The sequence below is a fragment of the Lampetra fluviatilis genome, chromosome 18 (assembly GCF_964198595.1).
Source record: "Lampetra fluviatilis chromosome 18, kcLamFluv1.1, whole genome shotgun sequence".
In the NCBI taxonomy this organism is placed as follows: Eukaryota; Metazoa; Chordata; class Hyperoartia; order Petromyzontiformes; family Petromyzontidae; genus Lampetra; species Lampetra fluviatilis.
The window spans coordinates 6,538,971-6,556,100 of record NC_136292.1 but is presented as its reverse complement, the minus strand read 5'-3'; the positions used below and the strand labels follow the sequence as shown (position 1 = coordinate 6,556,100).

Sequence of the window (17,130 nt, the reverse complement as noted above, 5' to 3'; positions counted from 1 at the left end):
ACTTGCACTGCACTGTATCAAGGTGCATGAACTGCATTGTCCCGTATTGACATAAATCTACCAAATATGAAAATTCCACACTACACAAGTTTTGCGGACAGGAATTTATCTTTTTTTGAGAGGGGAAATAAAAAACGATCCTTGGTCAGTGAAATGAGCAGATGATCTGTGTTCGGTTGTGAGATAATTGCCAATATCACGACGACATAAAAAATATCTTTTATTTTTCTACGTTTTTCGTATATTAAACAGGTTTTGGGTAGCACTTATGATAAAACAAATATTCGTTATTTTAACCAGGTGACAATCTCTTGAAAATTAAAATCTAAGTGGTCAAATACAGGAATAAGAATTGCATAAAATGGTATGAATGTAAAAAAACCCGATTAAACATCGCTCACATAACTCTAAAAATTAATACAAAACACGCAGATGAACATATTAAACAAAAAAACGAAACAAAACGAAGGCTACCAAAAAAAGACCCCACGAAGAAGTCCTCTCTCCATATTAATTTAAAATTTTTTTAAAGGGACTGGCTCCCTACGTAAGATGGCCGCCGCCACGTGCGTGCGTGTTGTTGACATCACGGGGCCCTCATTCACGTGGAGCTGCCACGCCGCTGCCACGCAGGGAGAAGCTACTCCCATCACTTTTAATTCCCCACAACCCACGGGCAGATTATTTTCTAAGTCTCGCGAATGGCTCAGGCCCAGGGGCTCTCTGTGGGTCAACACGCCATGGCAATTAACCGATGGTGTGGCTTCAATTGAGAAGGCATTTCATACTAAGAAATTATCCTGACCCTGCGTGTGGCCAGAGGCAATCCCGGTGGTGTGATCAGCCCACGCGAATGCCCTTTGCACATCATCTTCATAGATGGACGATTCAAGACCTCCCAAAGTAGTGCGATTGTGGGCATGCAGAAACCCCCCCCCCACTAACTCTGGAGTCTGAACCATATCGTAAACAACTGTACATAGTCTGTGCTCTGTCGTGGCTAACAGACGTATCTAGACACTGCCAATTAGTTCCTAAACATTGCTGACGTACGCAAGATGAGAATGATTGTCGAATAGTTGAATTGAATGTAATATCTTTCTCGAGAGCATAAACGTATCTGTGTCGAGAGTATACGTATATACCGTACGTAGTATAACGATTTCGGCATGATTGCGCATATTCATGGCCTCACCTGATGATGGTTGCTTGTGTTGCGATCGAAACGTCGTGATCCATTAATTTTCTACCTACGTGACTTTACCGAAAGAACCAAAGAGTATGGATTCCTGCAGTCACGAAAGCTTCAAATCAAGATATTCATGGCCTATTTTGCTTTGCAACGCGAGTTTGTCTTTGGAAGCGTTTAATTAATTTCAGGTGGCATGGCCCAGCGGGGTATCCCGTGTGTCGTTTGCAGAGATTCGCGGTTCGACCCAGCAGCCCGCACTGATTAATACTGCAGGTGCATTAACCATATTCCACACAGTGAACGTTAAATATCCCTTGATGTCATTCGCAAGAGCATGCCATTGTGTGCCGGTAACAGTGGTCCAAATTTGAAAACAAAATACAGGACTGTCCCTGCAAATTACTCGGAATAATATAAAGAGCAATCATCGCCCCCAACTGCAAAAAAAACTTGGCAGGACCCTCCTAAAAAGTTTATATGCCATTTTACTCATGTTTTGCGCAAACGTAACTTTACACTTCGGCTTCGTTCATATTGGATCATCTTCATGAGTTACCCCCCCAGGCCATAACCCCTCCCGCTCCTGAGGGATGGAAGAAGAGGCAATGCATAGACGCTTGCAGATAAACAGCCTTTGCAAATCCACATTTGCTCGGCCATACTTCACCACCAGCTGATCAATGCGGGTTGGATCGGTTTGGAGATCACCCGGTGGGACTTATGATGCAGGGTGGGTGACGCAGTGGATTATATACTTATCTGCGGCTGCAGGTACTTCAGTTTGATTCCCGGTCACGCCTGACATCACTGGCAAGCAATATCGAAACCGAACCTGGCCTTCCACTAGCATTTGATTGACAAATGTCTCTAAATTGTTATTAGATGAGAGTACTGTATAATACATTCAACTGGTGAACGGGTACAACAAAAATCTGTATTGCAGGTCCAGGGTGGTGGGATAAAGTGTGGGTATATCCTCAACCTGTTACAAGACGTCTGCCCAGTGTGGAAGACGAAGCCAACGTACCCCCCTTGGATGGGTTCTCCAAAGCTCCCCTCTAGTGGCGGTCCTTCCATCAGTCGTGGCATGAGCGAGAAATTTCACGGTTGAACTTTAGCCTACATTGGTTGACCATCAACAAAAACACTTTTCTCAAAAGTCTTACAACTCATGTTTAGTGTCTCCTTGGGTAAAGAATTGAAATGCAGACCATAGATCCCGGCTGTATAGTAACAAAAAAACCCGACTAAAACACTCTAGGTATTTCGACTACAATACAATTTCCAAGAATTCAAAACAAAAAACCCTAGAGGTATAAGAGACCTCTAGTCTGGCAACGTTTATTGTCGGAATGGGTTTGGCCAGTGGGTGGTGCTAACCCGGTGGTCGGGCAAACCAAAATAACAAGAGACGACATTTTTAAAAATGTAATGCGGTAACAAAAACCCTTCAATATTTCAAAAGCCCCAATGCATGTAATGAATACGAGACGGTGTGGTCCTTAATAAACAACGCCACGACGCAGGTTTGGCGACCTCTGGCAGCAAACCCAATGTGGTCCCAAAGCGTAAATATTTTTCGGTGCATCACCAGACCACAAACGCTGAACAAGCTGCGTGATGCTGTTTCATTCCATCACGGTTGACTTAATTTAGATATCAGAATAATGACTGTAAAATTCATTATATTGAATTGTATTTTTTTTTTCTATAAAAGTTTACGTTTGCGCCTCAACTCGTGTTTTTTTCCTTTATGTGCTTATACTCATGTCAGAATCCACTGTGGCCAAACTGACAAAAAATAAGGACTGAAACTACTCGATCATGGCCCCACTACTGCGGAAACTTGACAGGGACCCGCTAAAACTTGATTTGACCCGCTAACACGGGCGCTTTCTTGGCCGAACGAACCGTGACAATAATTTGTAAAACGTGTCAATCATGGCGCAGTCACTGTGCTTCTTGAGTCAACACCGACCCAGTGACTCTACGATCACAAGACCGCTGACATCACCGAACGTCCTAACTCATAGAAACTTGCGTGGGTTTTTTGCAATTTTTAGAATCTCACAACAAAAGCCATAGGGCACCCAAAAGCCACAGGGGACACGCGAGTTGCAATTGGCCCGACCGGCAATCGCTGCTCGCGTCACGATTGGTCACATTGCCATGTGGGCGTCACCCACCGCAGCTTCTCAACCCAGACACCGACAAACACAATCCGTGTTGCCCTGCGCGCAGCCAAACCGAAAGGCGATTGAGTGTGACAGGTTTGATGTCACACACCGCGTGCCAGCCGGTTGGTTGATTAAGTCTCGGCGGTCCGAAACGTCTAGTGCCTTTTCTACGTCTCGGTTACAGTATTTGTGTAATTTAAACGGACGTTGTTTTTCACCTTTCGATTTGTGTTAATGGTTTAGGTTTCACCGAACCAGCAGCTGGACATCATCCTTCCGTAATCTTCCAGCGCGTTCAAAAGGTTAGTACTGTACACTCGTTACATCGCCATTCGTTTGCCGTTCGACATATATATATGTGTGTGTGTGCCAATGTTGCCAGCCACTGCTCGCAGCACGCCGAGCACGATGTTGGGACTGGTTTACAATTGGATTGCGTTTCGAGTAACATTTGCTGGTCGCAATCACAATCGAGCGAGCCCTTTGTTCGGCCACCACGCTGGGTTTGCGACTAAGGCCGCCGCCGTCTCTGTCTCTACCACGTGGAGATTTCTCGTCCCTGGGCTTCTTGTCAGCTCTCTGTGTGTGTGTGGCTGCATCATTCACAACAAAACACCGGTGACGATTTTATCTGAACCGGTCCTGGGCCTCCCCTAGGTCGACCCGGCCTCAAATGAGTGACTTGGTGCGGCGTGTAAATATTGCCAGGGAGACAAAGGCGGCCGGGTGCGGTTGCTGGCCACCCACCCCCTGGTGTGTCGGCCCGGACTTAATAGGTGCTCGCTAACAGCACTTGCCCCAACACTGTGCTAATTGTGTTTAGTTTGGTTGACCCCGCAGCGAAAGGTCAACATAAAGTCCATACAAGGCTATAAGAGGGGTCTTTTTTGCCTTTGTCTCTCACTCACAAACAGGGCCGGTCTCGTCCAAACTGGACAGACGTCTTGGAAGGGGTGAATTGTAAACACCTTTCGATTTAAAGCTTTCGTGACTGCAGGGATTCATCTTCTTGGTTCTTTCAGTAAAGTCACGTAGAATGGAAATAATAAAATAAGAAAAAATGCAAATAAAATAGAAATAAATAATGTTATATGCTTTTATTATGTTGTATTTTTTATTATTTTATTATTTCCATTCTACGTGACTTTACCGAAAGAACCAAGAAGTTGTAAACCCTTGTAAAGGAGCGAGTGTTGCTTTGTGGATTCAAGAGCTTAATCAGACTCGTACCAGTTAGGCAGCTACAGAGTATACAATTGCAACATTTAAGGCTCCATACATCGGACTGTAAAGGCTAACCTGATAAATTACATAGTTTACATATCTTTGTAATTTGAACATCGTACATCCACATAACAACACACCACAATCGTTATCCTACGTACATTATTTTTCCGTTATATATATCGGATTAAAACTTATATATTTATAAAAAAAATTATTACATATATTTTTAATTATTTTTTAAACATATTAATTAACGCGATCTAACCCAAAAACGTTTATTATGAATATATTAATTAAGTTTTAGATAACAGAATTATTTAATGCAAACCGAATGAACACTTTACGAGTCGTGTGCGATCGACGATGCCTTCTTTTGTTGTCGATTTGACCACGGGCTGTTTTCAACAGATGACCAAAGAGGTCACGCGCCCCTCCTCCACTGCCCACACGGTCCATGGCGCGGCTATTTATTTATTTAGGTCATGGCCTTTGTCTCTTCAGACAGGATCCTATTTGTTTGACCAGGGAGTTGTCCAAAACAGCCCTTGGAAATTTACCCCATGCCTTAATTCTTGTGTATTCTAGATTAGAAGTTTTCGTGACTGCAAGGATCCATACTCTTTGGTTCTTTCGGTAAAGTCACGTAGGTGAAAAATATAATAACATTTCAAATAAAAATGATAAGAATTTTATTATAATTTAGTTATTTTTATTTTAAATTGTATTATTATCTTGTGTATTCCTTTAGGCGTGCATTGACTTAGTCCTGGGGTCGGAAACTTAAATAACAAGAAGAGCCATATTTTTCCAATTCAGTAGGAAAGCGCATTCCAAGCGACGCGATACGTGTGAATACGAGATGGTGATCCTTAATAAGTAACGCCACAAAGCAGCCCTTAAATAGCCGCAGGTTGCCAACTCCTGGCTTAGCCAATATAAATTCAGCAGTAATATATTTAATCCACTTTTCAGTTTTTAAATGTTGGTTTGAGTGGTGCCAGTATGTACAATGCAATTAGGTCAAGCAATCGGTGACGAGATTATCTCAGTCTGTAGATTTCATCTCGTCACAGTCATGCTCTGATCTTTGGTGGGCAGTTCGTCATTGTTGGATGATTATCGTCCACTCGCAGTCACTCACTGTTGGCTAAAAATGAGAAAAACACTCGAATATGTTGGCCCGCTAATTACGGTAACAAAATTAACCACCGCGCAGTTCTGTGCAGGAGACATCCAGCCTGCGAGGATGCGTGCCGCCCTGCTCATGGTCCTGGTGGCAGGAGCTTGTGCCTCTGCGCTGCCCTTCAGTCCAGAAGCCGGGAGGAAGAACTGGGTTCTCATCGTGGCCGGCTCCAGTTCCTGGGACAATTACCGCCACCAGGTAAACAGCACTGCGTGGATATAACACGTGGCTACAGCGATGTACCGGTGCCTCGCCGACTGATATTGAGAGGGGCATCCCTGCATCCATGAACCTTTCAGTTTCATTTATTTGGTATAGCCCTGTGAGCCATTCGCCTCTTGAATTGGGTGCAACCGCAACAAACAAAAAACAAAAACATGAACAAGAAAACATCTTAGAGTGACTACGCGCAAACAGAAAAATGCAGTCAAAAAAACCAGCGTCTCCTGGATTCAATGCCTGACCACGGCTCGCATCAGTGGCAAGCGATACCTGAACCAGTCCTCCTGGCTCCCCAACACGAACTGACCGACGTGGTTGAATTATGGTCAAACAACTGCCATGACTGACACGGCATGGAGACTGGAGAGGGAGTCATCCATCAGCGGATTGACAAAGGGATTAAGGGGCCGTCGATAAATGACGTCAAACACCTAGGGGGGGAGGGGGGGTCAGACATTCGTGACGAGGGGGGGGGGTTGAGAAATGTGACGTCACATCAAAATGCGCAACTTAAAAAAATATAAACAATGGAATTGTTTTAACAACACAAATTTAGATTAATTTTTATTATTAACTATTTTATTATTTAAATATACTAAGGGGCTGTCCATAAATGACGTCACGCCATTTTGGACGATTTTTGTTTGTAGAAAGTTCCATTCCAGTTGAAGTAAGTGTTGGTGAGGCAGTGTCTCACCAGGGCCGGTACATCAGCATTCAGGCCTTGTTGGACCAAGTCTTCAATGATTGCAATGGTGTCAGGCACAGGAACTTTGGTAAACAAATAGACTACATCGAAACTAACGAGCAAATCACCTGGAGATAGTGAGATGACCTTAATTAACGATACCAAGTGAGCTGAGTTAAGTACAGCTGTGGTGGTCTTACCAGTGAATGGTTGTAAGGTCTCAGACAGAAATCGGGCCAGTTTGTAGGTGGGTGAGTCAACATTGAAGACGATAGGACGAAGGGGTGTACCCTCTTTATGGATTTTTGGTAAGCCATACAATCTGGGTGGTCTAGTAGTAGAGGGTTTTAAGGAAATCCGCTTGGTTGGTTCATTTAAAGATGTAGAATCGGTGAGGATATTGTTGGTTTTCGTAACGAGGCTGTTGGTGGAATCTCTTTAAATTTTTGGATAGCTACCATCATTAAGTAGGTCCTGAATTTTGTTATTGTATGTGGTTTTGTCCATGATTGTGGCATTGCCCTTGTCGGCTGAGAGGATGACGATGTCATCTCTCTTTTTTAATTTGGAAAGCTCAAAACGCTCATCCTTACTGATGTTAAGTTAATCAGTATAGCCTGCTGCAGAGTTGCGTCATGGGCAGCAGAGGGCATTGCAGTAAAATCCACTATTGCCCCTGTACTTCTATGCTCCCGCATCTAGAAGGAATGGAGGTGGTGGTGGCATCAACATCAGTGGATGTGATGACCTCTTTAACTTGAATTTTAGTGGTTCTCCAGACACAAGTGGGTACATATTTTGATTAGGGAGAGGGTGTTTCTGCCCTAGGCCTCCACAATTTTTTTCTCTGGCGAGGTTTTCATCGAACATTTATTTGGGGGCAGAGCTAATGATGTAATCCATTCGAACCTGTCTAAGTTGGACTAATTGGGGGAGAAAGAGCATTTACGGTTATGGGGGGACGTCCGGCACACTGCAATTCCTGACACACGATGAGCATAAAGCTTCACCACATGGTAGCCTGATACATGCAGGTTGACTGCAGAACGCCGTTTCCTACCACACGCAGCATAATTCTCTGTACTTTTTCTTCTTGGTTCTTTCGGTAAAGTCACGTAGAAGGGAAATAATAAAATAATAAAAATAAAACATAATAAAATAATTCTCACGACGTTTCGGCCACAACGCAAGCAGCCGTGAGGACGGCTGCTTGCGTTGTGGCCGACGGCTGCTTGCGTTGTGGCCGAAACGTCGTGAGAATTTTATTTTATTATGTTTTATTATTTTATTATTTCCCTTCTACGTGACTTTACCGAAAGAAGCAGATGAATCCCTGCAGTCACGAAAGCTTTAAATCGAAATTTAAATCTCTGTACTTTACTTTGATTGTTTTTGGTTGTCTTATCCCTCGTCTGATCCCGAATTCTCGCCCCCTTCAAGTCTGGCTTCGAGACGTTTTACTGCAGCGTGTGCAAGCTCAGCAGTTCTGCGATCCTTCCTCTAGGCCGACGTCTGCCACGCCTACCAGGTCGTGCACAAGCATGGCCTTCCGGACTCTCAGATTGTCGTCATGATGTTTGACGATCTCGCCAACAACTCCGCGTGAGTATCCAGGGTCCACGGTCCCACACTTTGCTCCTCCAGGCACGGAGGTGAAAAAGCAGCCACAGGAGGGAATGCGCCGAAGGGGACATTCACCGGCGAGTTGGAGTAATGAGGATGAGCTCTTGTGCATGTGATTGGGTGGGTGGCCGTAACAACTTGGGGAAGTATACATCCAGCAGTAGATTGAACATGGCAGATGATGATGAGACTGTAGCGTGGGCATATAAAATTTCGTCCGTGATTAAATTCAGTATCATTATTTATAATCGCGATTTGTTAAACTGGTTGATCTTAAATCGTTAACAAATATAGCGTTTTTTTAACCACGGTAAGCTTGAAAGCATACAGTTACAGAGCTCGTAAGGGTTACATTATTTTAATTCCGTTTCCAAAAACGATGTCACCCCCTAAGGCTGATTGAGGCAAGAATGGACACCAAGTCGGGTGTGATGACTGTATTTTCCTGTGAAATATGGGGCGGCTTCATTTTTTTATTTTACAAAAGCAATATTCATAATTATTTACGAGATTTATTTTTACGGAAACTGCTTTGCATCTGTTCCTCTCAAACACGCGTGATTGTCATGACTAACTTGATTCTCCAAGTGAAACTGCACACGTTGGCTTGCGGATAATAATCAACACAAGGGTTTATACGACTAACTAAACGCGGTTTGTCAGCAAATAATTATTCAATGTCACCAGCAGCCCACTGGAAGGGTATCTTCTGTTTAACTCATGCCAACATCCACTTGCCACGTCATCGCAAAAATATTACTGTTAAAGTGATCAAACGAACGACGTGTGGTTTTCGAACACCGTCCATTCACTCTAGCTTCCATTTAAAAACAAAAAATCTGAACACAATAGTGGAAAGTCGGTGTCTTCATTTAGACTTCCCTTGAACAAGACTGTCCTGTATTTCGGGTCCTAAAAAAAACGCTGACGATCGCGAAACGTTCGAATTTGTCGCAGGAATCCAACTCCAGGGAAGATTATAAACCGACCCAATGGACCTGATGTTTACAAGGGTGTGCCCAAGGACTACGTCGGAAAGGTGGGTCTGTTGATCGTTCCGCTGGTTGCGGCGCTCACAAATAATTCTGTGCCCCCAAACTCGTCGCGGTAGGTATAAGACAAAGGCTGGCGTTTCTATACAAATAGTGTCATTTTGATATTTTTTAAACAATCTTAAACTCCTAAAATATACGCTTTGTTGTTCGGAGTAAAATAATGGTCTGTATGATGATAGCGTAGTAGCTGGAAATAGGCCCATCTTCTAAAAGCACAGTTGTGGTATAAGCAACACATCTTTACATTACACTGTTGGGTAGGGAATGGCACAGGGTAACTTCTGACACAAGCACACTACTTTAGATATGAGCACACTTTGGCCTTCCTCCCGTGTGGTGTGCTTATATCCAGCCTCTGCCGTGTCTGTGAACGTCACGGGCGAACAAACTGCTGTGAATCTTTCCTGCGCGCAGGACGTCACGCCTGAAAACTTCCTGGCTGTGCTGCGGGGAGAACGTGACGCTGTCAACGGAATTGGCAGTGGTAAAGTTCTCCAGAGGTAAGCCCAAAAAATAATATTCGCCGTCGATTCACCCATTGCGACGCTGCCATCGGGCCTAATGAACAACCTGTGACCCGGCCTTGCTGTCGTGGGTAGCACACTTAAGACTTGCAATCCCAAAGCTTCATTCCTTCAGCCCACAAGTTTAAACGATGGCGGCATGAATGGGTGCACCCCCCCCCCTCCCCAGTCAGTCGATAAGCAGGTCATGTGCGGTGGGGTAAAGTGTGGGTATTCGGAACTCTTTCAAAGACGTCTGGCTAACGTGGAAGAGTAGGCCAAGTAATCTAATCTTAGAGGGAGCTCTTTAGAGTTCCCTGCAATTTGCTTGCTCACTTTTACCAAAATCTTTTTACATTCTACCGGCTGAAAAGTATTTATAAGGAATGCTCGCGTTGAATGTGTATGTTGACGGGTGGATGTTACCGCTGACTTGGCCTCTGTGCTTTGTGTGTCTCTGCAGTGGACCGGACGATCACATCTTCGTTTTTTTTACTGATCACGGGGCTCCTGGCATCCTGGGCTTCCCGGATCAAGAAGTAAGCAAAGTGGATAGAAATATAACCTTGGAAGAACTTGAATGTTGAACTGGAGATTGATTAATCTTGATTTTAAGCTTGCGTGACTGCAGGAATTCATACTCTTTGGTTCTTTCTGTAAAGTCACGTAGATTGAAAAACAAATAATAGATCACGACGTTTCGATTGCAACAACAAGCAACCGTCTTCAGGTGAGAAAGAGAAAGAAGCCGCTGTGACGGGGCATTATATAGATCCGAGGGAGGGGAGGGGCTGCCGTAACGGGCGAGAGGGTGAAATTCAAAAGAGGGAACAAGGTGAGAGGGAAAAAAGATAAAACTTAGCAAAATTTAGAAATGTAATGCAACTCAGAGAAGTCGGCCAACACTACAGTTAACACTTTACCTGGTTGATCAACGTCCTTCCAAATCTTGCTTGATGTAATGATCGAAACGTCGTGATCTATTACTTATTTTTCTATCTACGCGACTTTACCGAAAGAACCAAAGAGTATGGAGATTGATTTTTTACGTGGAAACAGGGCGCCGAGGATGTGCCCTTTAAAATGCTGCACTCCTAAAATGTATTAACAGTCACATGTGACTTGTTTCCTCGGTGAAATTGTGTTTAGTTGCACGTGGAGGATTTGAACAAAACAATCCAAGATATGCATGACAACAAGCAGTTTGCCAAGGTAAGAGTTCCACGTGCACGACAATCATTTTGTAAGTATATTAGATGCCTTTTGAAATTGCGTTGTGACTATACAAGCGAACGTTTCGTGTAAATCTTGTGTCTCTGCTCGTGTAGATGGTGTTTTACATCGAGGCCTGCGAGTCTGGCTCGATGATGATTAACCTGGCGAGCGACGTTAACGGCAAGTACATTTTATCCTACACCGTGGCCTACAAGTAATGCCCTCGGATCTTGATATCGTTGATATCGTCAAATAGTTTTATTTTCCCGAAGCCGATGACCGCAATGAATCGTGTTTTGTTCTTAAGAGGTTTGTGTTGGTGTGTTCCTGAAAGATAAAGCGGTTACACATTTTCAATTTATGTTTGTGTGCAAAGTGGGGCTCTTCCATTTTGCATTAATGGTGTAACGCCTGCCTGTCTGCCGTCTGCTGTGGATTTTCACCCACGTTAACATAACTGCGTATCATTTAAATAGTTTAATCTTGTCTCTGCTTCTGGCCATATTAACTCCTCGGTCAGAGGTGGCACGATCCTGAGGATACTTGGCACCTGGACCTAATTAGAACTGCGTGCAAATGTGAAGCATGGTGGCACTGTGATATAAAACGTGCAGCTTGCAATTTTTCACTCTTGATGTTTCTCACCCTCACAAAAAGCATCTTGCATTGCACGAGCACGCATACCGCACGTCAAGCATTTTCTAAAAGCGGTGGATTTTTTGGTGTCCGTCTCTCTCTCTCTCTACAACTTGACATGCTTGGCACTTTCACCTCACAGTATACGCCACGACAGCGGCCGGCACAAACGAGCCATCCTACGCCTGCTATTACGATGACGATAGGGAGACCTACCTCGGAGACGTGTACAGCGTCAAGTGGATGGAGGACAGCGACTCGGTTAGTTCATGAGCTGAGGGGATCGGTCGTATGTGCGTGCGTAAGTTGAACTTCTGATATATAACACAGAAAAATAATGTACGTAGGATGAGTGTTGTATGTTTTTTATGTGGATGTACTATGTACAAATTACAAACATGTAAACGGTGTAGTTTATCAGGATATCGTTTACAGTCAGATTTATTTTACCTTAAATGTTGTATAGCTGCTTTCTTAGTACGAGTTGTATGAAGCTCTTGAATCTACAAAGCAACAATCGCTCTTTTACAAGGGTTTACAATTCACCCCTTCCATTGTGGACAAGACGGTCCTTTTTGTGAGTGAGACCAAGACAAAGATCCCCCGTAAAGCCCTGTATGTATGTTGAACTTCTTTCGCACCGTACGTAGCCAACCATGCTAATCGGAGGTGCGGGGGAAGAACAAACGAAACACAAAAAGCATTTCTAAAAATACGAGTGTTCATTCTGTATCGATACCACCTGGGGTGGGCAGAAAGCTTCGCGTCAACCATGTGGTTTATAGTCAAGCTTCCTATTTCATTTTTATATTCTGTACATGTTTTGTATCATGTGCGGTTTTTTTCAGCACGGTTTTCTCTATAAAACGTAGCAAGGTACCAATTGATTAAACATTTTCTCATCAACGGCTACCTTGGTGACGTTGCTATCACACAAATTTGTGATCTGGAGACGAAATGCTCCCTAGTATTCATCGCTAGCATTTGCCACCATGGCGGGTACCAATACGCCGTTGTTGGGCCAATGGCCACCTCACATCGCACGTGAACTACCATTTGTCGTTCCTGCTGTTATCCAAATTGTGTCTTTGAAGACACTTGTGTGCGTTTGTGTGACAAGACATTTCAATGCAGGTCAGTTCGATGGAATGAGCTAATGGGATATTTTTTTTTTAACCATAATCATTTCCAGGAAGACTTGTACAAAGAGACGATACACAAGCAGTTCAAGATCGTCAAGGAGGAAACGAACACGAGCCACGTGCAACAGTACGGCGACAAGGTGACCACGCGTCGTCACGGACAACGCTCGCGCATCAAAACCCGTTGGCCAGGACAGTCTTGTCACAGCTCAGACTGTCTGCGGTCTTGTCTCATTTTCATCGAGACTTATCGTCTCCTTGGGTTCGTTTTTCACGCGTGCGCCGTCAGTTCCCATAATACAGCAGTTGCAGTGATGTTTTGTGGGAGGAATCGCATGTCAAGACGGTAGCAATTGTGAATTAGATGGTGTGTGGTTTCCTCACTACAGCAGTGGCTTAATATTGTAAGCTTGAGACTAATCAATTACTCAATGGCTAAAACGTAAGTCACTTATGAAACTGCGATTGACTCGTATGTTCACGGCAAAACAGAGAATGTGTGCATGCCACATGTTTTAACACAATTCGTGCTTGATGGAGAGCTCTGCTTATGCAATCTTAAAATTGTTGGCAAGACGAGGCTGCAACTCTTGGCACCTCACCCATCATCCTGCAACATGGGAGTCACTCCCCCTTATATTTCACTCATGCCTCTCATCTCACTTGCCTCCTGCGTGACGACTTAAGGCCATCTGTCAAAAAAGAGTCCACCTTGCCCAAATAACTGCACGTTAACATTAGGCAGCCCTTAATCCACTGTTGGATTAAGGCCTCCCCCCATGCTGCGTCGGTGACTGGGGGTTGTTCGAGCCATATGTAACCATGCTGGTCAGTGCGGATTGGTGAAGGGGCGCACGCCCATGACCGGTGGCGAGATATTAACTACCTCGCCTGGTAGGCAGGATGTCGTGGGTTCGATCCCGACCCTTACGCTTGTATATTTGGAGTTTGCATGTCTCTCCCCGTGGTTGCATGGATTTTTCTCCCGAGTCCTCCGGTTTTTACCTCCACATTTTATAAGCAACGTGCGTTTTAGAGTATTTGGCTGCGATCACTTTTCAAGCGGTAAGCCACTTCGTTGAGCGATCAGGGCGCTTCTGAAAAAGAGCTACATAGCTCAGTGGGCCTTACCTGGTATAATAAAAAAAAGTTTTATATCACTGGCCACTGACGTTAGCCGTGGCCAAGAATGACACTCAACCCCATCGGAGGGTTCATAGCGCAGTGCGCTCAGCACCGCTCAACGGTTTAAAAGCGCGCACGGCGGTGAGTCGAGCGTCACCCGAGTTGGAGGCTGCAGTGCCCATCTCATCCGTTGCGCTCGTGCAGACAATCTCGCACATGAAGCTGGTGGAGTTCCAGGGCGACCTGGAGGCGGTGCCCCCGCCGCCGCTTGTGTTGCCGCCTGCATCCGTGAAGGACGCTGTCCCAAGCCCCGACGTGCCGCTCGCCATCCTGGAGCACCGGCTGAACGCGGCGCGCGACCCCGAAGTGGCATCGCGCATCTTCGCCGACATCCAGACGCTGCTGCAGGTGAGGTCGTGGCCGCCGTCTTTGCCCCCACCCCCACGCCTCCCATATTCGTAGTCAACTGGGCTAATTGGAGGTGCGGCAGCCGCGCGCACGGCCGGGGCCTGCGTTTAACCCGATCGCGCGAACTCTCGACTCGTCGTCCGTGCAGACGCGGAAGCGCATGGAGGAGGTGGTGAGGGGCATAGTGGGGCTGTGCGCCGCCACTCCCGAGCAGGCCCAGCATCTGCTGGAGTTGCGCCAGGACCTGAACGAGCACGGCTGCTACCGCACGGCCGTGACCCACTTCAAGAGTCGCTGCTTCAACTGGAGCGACCAGAAGGTATCCGTCGCTAGGGGGCGAGCGGCTCACGGTCATACGTTACACACGAGAAGGGATAGAAGACACGCTTCCCCCACCTTCCCCACCCACCCGCTCCCACCCCAGTTGTTCACAGCGGAATTAGAAGACGTTTGCCAAAAAACTGGATTGGAGTAATAAATGCATAAACGTGAACGGGTAAAATATTAACAGTCTCCGATTTGCCAATATCCGTCTTCGTTTACGAACAAATGAAAACGAATTACAGGACGTGATAGTTAATAAAGGTCTGCGAAGTGGGGCTCGAGACAAAACACGAGCGAAACAAAAGTCACGGAACGAAACGTGCGTTCACTCCTATGCGTATAGGTAGCGGAGGGAAGCGAGGCTTGGTTGACATCGAGGGCGGCGCGTTATCGCTCTTAACGATTCGTTCTGCTTGTGTGCGTGCCCGCAGTACCAGTACGCTCTGCGCCACCTGTACGTCCTGCTCAACATGTGCGAAGAAAAGATTCCCATCGGAAGGTGATTGTTAACTTTTGTGAATATCTAAATGAAGCCGGCGGTGTCTGCGATTGGACGCGCTGCGCTAAAAGCAAATATTGGTACGGTAACTGTACTGCTGGAAGTTCGTCGGTTAGGTTTTTTAAATTGAATTTTGTATCACGTGCTCATTGAGGTTCACCTACAACGGCCGTTCTGTGCTCTTTATTTCACAGAATCGAGGAAGCCATGGACAAGATGTGCCTTGCACTGTGAAGGGAAAAGCTAGAAGGAAGGAAGCTTGAGTTCGAATTTCAGTGAAATTTAAGATCAATAATGATTCAAGAATAATTATTCTGGTTAATCGTTGGGATGGGTTTTAGATTTGTAGTTTTTTTGGATATCAGGTTTGTGGATTCTTTGGTCCAATTTGGGATTTTATTTCCCACTTTCAGATTTACGAATTTAAAAGGTCTTCAACCTGCCCGACTTGTTTTCACACTCAATTGAATCTGTTGAATCACTTTTAAATACGAATCCTGCAAAATGTTAACATTAAGTTCCATCGGTAAAATGGTGAAATTTAACGTAAACATTTCAATGTCACGTGATGGCGCTTTTGGCGGAAAAAAGCGATAAAGTGCGGTGACTTCCTGCGATGTCACATTTCCATATCCAGTCCCTGCTTGGCTTTTAGATTTTTTAAAGATTGTTTAAAAATAACTGAAATCACACCCCTACCTTATAGTATTTACAGTTTTAGTATAAGATATACCACTACTAGCAGTAGTTTATTTTTAACTTGCACATATGTGGCGTGAAATTGTTTAACGCTGACGGTTGTGCAATACATGAAACCCTTTAAAGCGATGTTACTGTTGCTTCTAGATTTTCTGTTGCTTCATAATGTCACAATGAGACAAGAATGTGGATGGATCCTTTCAAAAAAGATAACACTGAGGTTCACCAGCCAAAAAGGTCAAACAGATTAATAACTTTCAGCATTCATTCAAAAACATGCTGCTAAATTGCCAGGACAGCTCTTGCTCATACAGTAACACACCCTGCTGATGAGATCCAATCCAGGGTTTGCCTTGCTCGCACAAACGGTGCTGGGAAACACTGCCCACCAAAGCTTTTTGGTTGACAAGACTACCTAACTGTTATTTTATTTTTGACGAAGAAACCAACACCCCTTGTGTGTTCATTCTGTCATTACTCACAATCCACAACGACAGCGTGTACTTGTGTGCGCGGTTTACGCCCGTATGTGCATAGGTATTCTGAAGAAATTGCTGCACGCTGACTATTACTTGACAATGTTAAAACATGTTTTAACTTTCCTTTGAGCCATGTCCTATTCTGTTTGATTAATCTCTTGCCATTTGGTTTACGATTACTCATTTTAAGTTTTGTGGTGTTACAAATCAAAATAAACGTTTGAACTCAACCCCAACATTGCTACGTGGAGTTTTTTCAACGCAAAGAGATAAAAACGCATCCGCGAGTTATTCTGAATTGAGACAAAAAAAAACAAAAGAGACGCTCAAAGAGACTTGCAAGAGGAATTAAAAAAAACGATTTACTTGCATACAAATATTACATAGTGTTAAAAACAGTGCTTTACACACGATGTTAACGATGAATAGCGCAGTTATTAGCTTTAAGAAACAGATGTGTGAAAGTTAAACAGTCCTTCAAGCCTATGATGAAGCCCATACCGTACCAGTGGGCATCATTTAACAGGGAGCCTGATCACAAGTTTTATTTTTTGCATTCTAATTAATACATAGAGTACATTATGATGTGATGTCAACTACTCCACTATTGCATATTTGCTCTACATCACACACACACAAGTATCGAAGCGCATACATGCAAGACCACTGTAAAAAGCCACCACCTTTTTCACTTCCCGTCATTCCAACAACTGGCGCGTTGAACAAAGAGGAA

The 17,130-nt window shown here is 44.6% G+C and overlaps 1 protein-coding gene across 2 annotated transcripts; it reads left to right on the top strand.

Annotated features, from left to right (window-relative positions):
* Positions 1 to 3,368: 3,368 nt before the first annotated feature.
* LGMN (legumain) lies at positions 3,369 to 16,627 on the top strand. Of its 2 annotated transcripts, none has more exons than XM_078864428.1 (15): positions 3,369 to 3,462; positions 3,613 to 3,671; positions 5,813 to 5,977; positions 8,194 to 8,291; positions 9,270 to 9,351; positions 9,782 to 9,867; positions 10,334 to 10,409; positions 11,020 to 11,082; positions 11,199 to 11,265; positions 11,864 to 11,982; positions 12,914 to 13,003; positions 14,193 to 14,396; positions 14,545 to 14,715; positions 15,152 to 15,219; positions 15,414 to 16,627. In XM_078864428.1, the coding sequence occupies exons 3-15, from the start codon at positions 5,843 to 5,845 to the stop codon at positions 15,451 to 15,453; spliced, it is 1,299 nt and encodes a 432-aa protein (XP_078720554.1). In that variant the 5' UTR covers positions 3,369 to 3,462; positions 3,613 to 3,671; positions 5,813 to 5,842; the 3' UTR covers positions 15,454 to 16,627. The 2 variants fall into 2 exon arrangements, with proteins under 2 accessions (XP_078720554.1, XP_078720555.1); XM_078864429.1 differs by having other exon boundaries at positions 3,412 to 3,491.
* The last annotated feature ends 503 nt before the right edge of the window (positions 16,628 to 17,130 follow it).

Coding starts and splice junctions, on each gene's coding strand:
- LGMN (XM_078864428.1), top strand. CDS start 5,843: ATGCGTGCCGCCCTGCTCATGGTCCTGGTGGCAGGAGCTTGTGCCTCT. Junction 9,868..10,333: donor AGTGGTAAAGTTCTCCAGAG/GTAAGCCCAAAA, acceptor GTGTCTCTGCAG/TGGACCGGACGATCACATCT. Junction 13,004..14,192: donor TGCAACAGTACGGCGACAAG/GTGACCACGCGT, acceptor GCGCTCGTGCAG/ACAATCTCGCACATGAAGCT.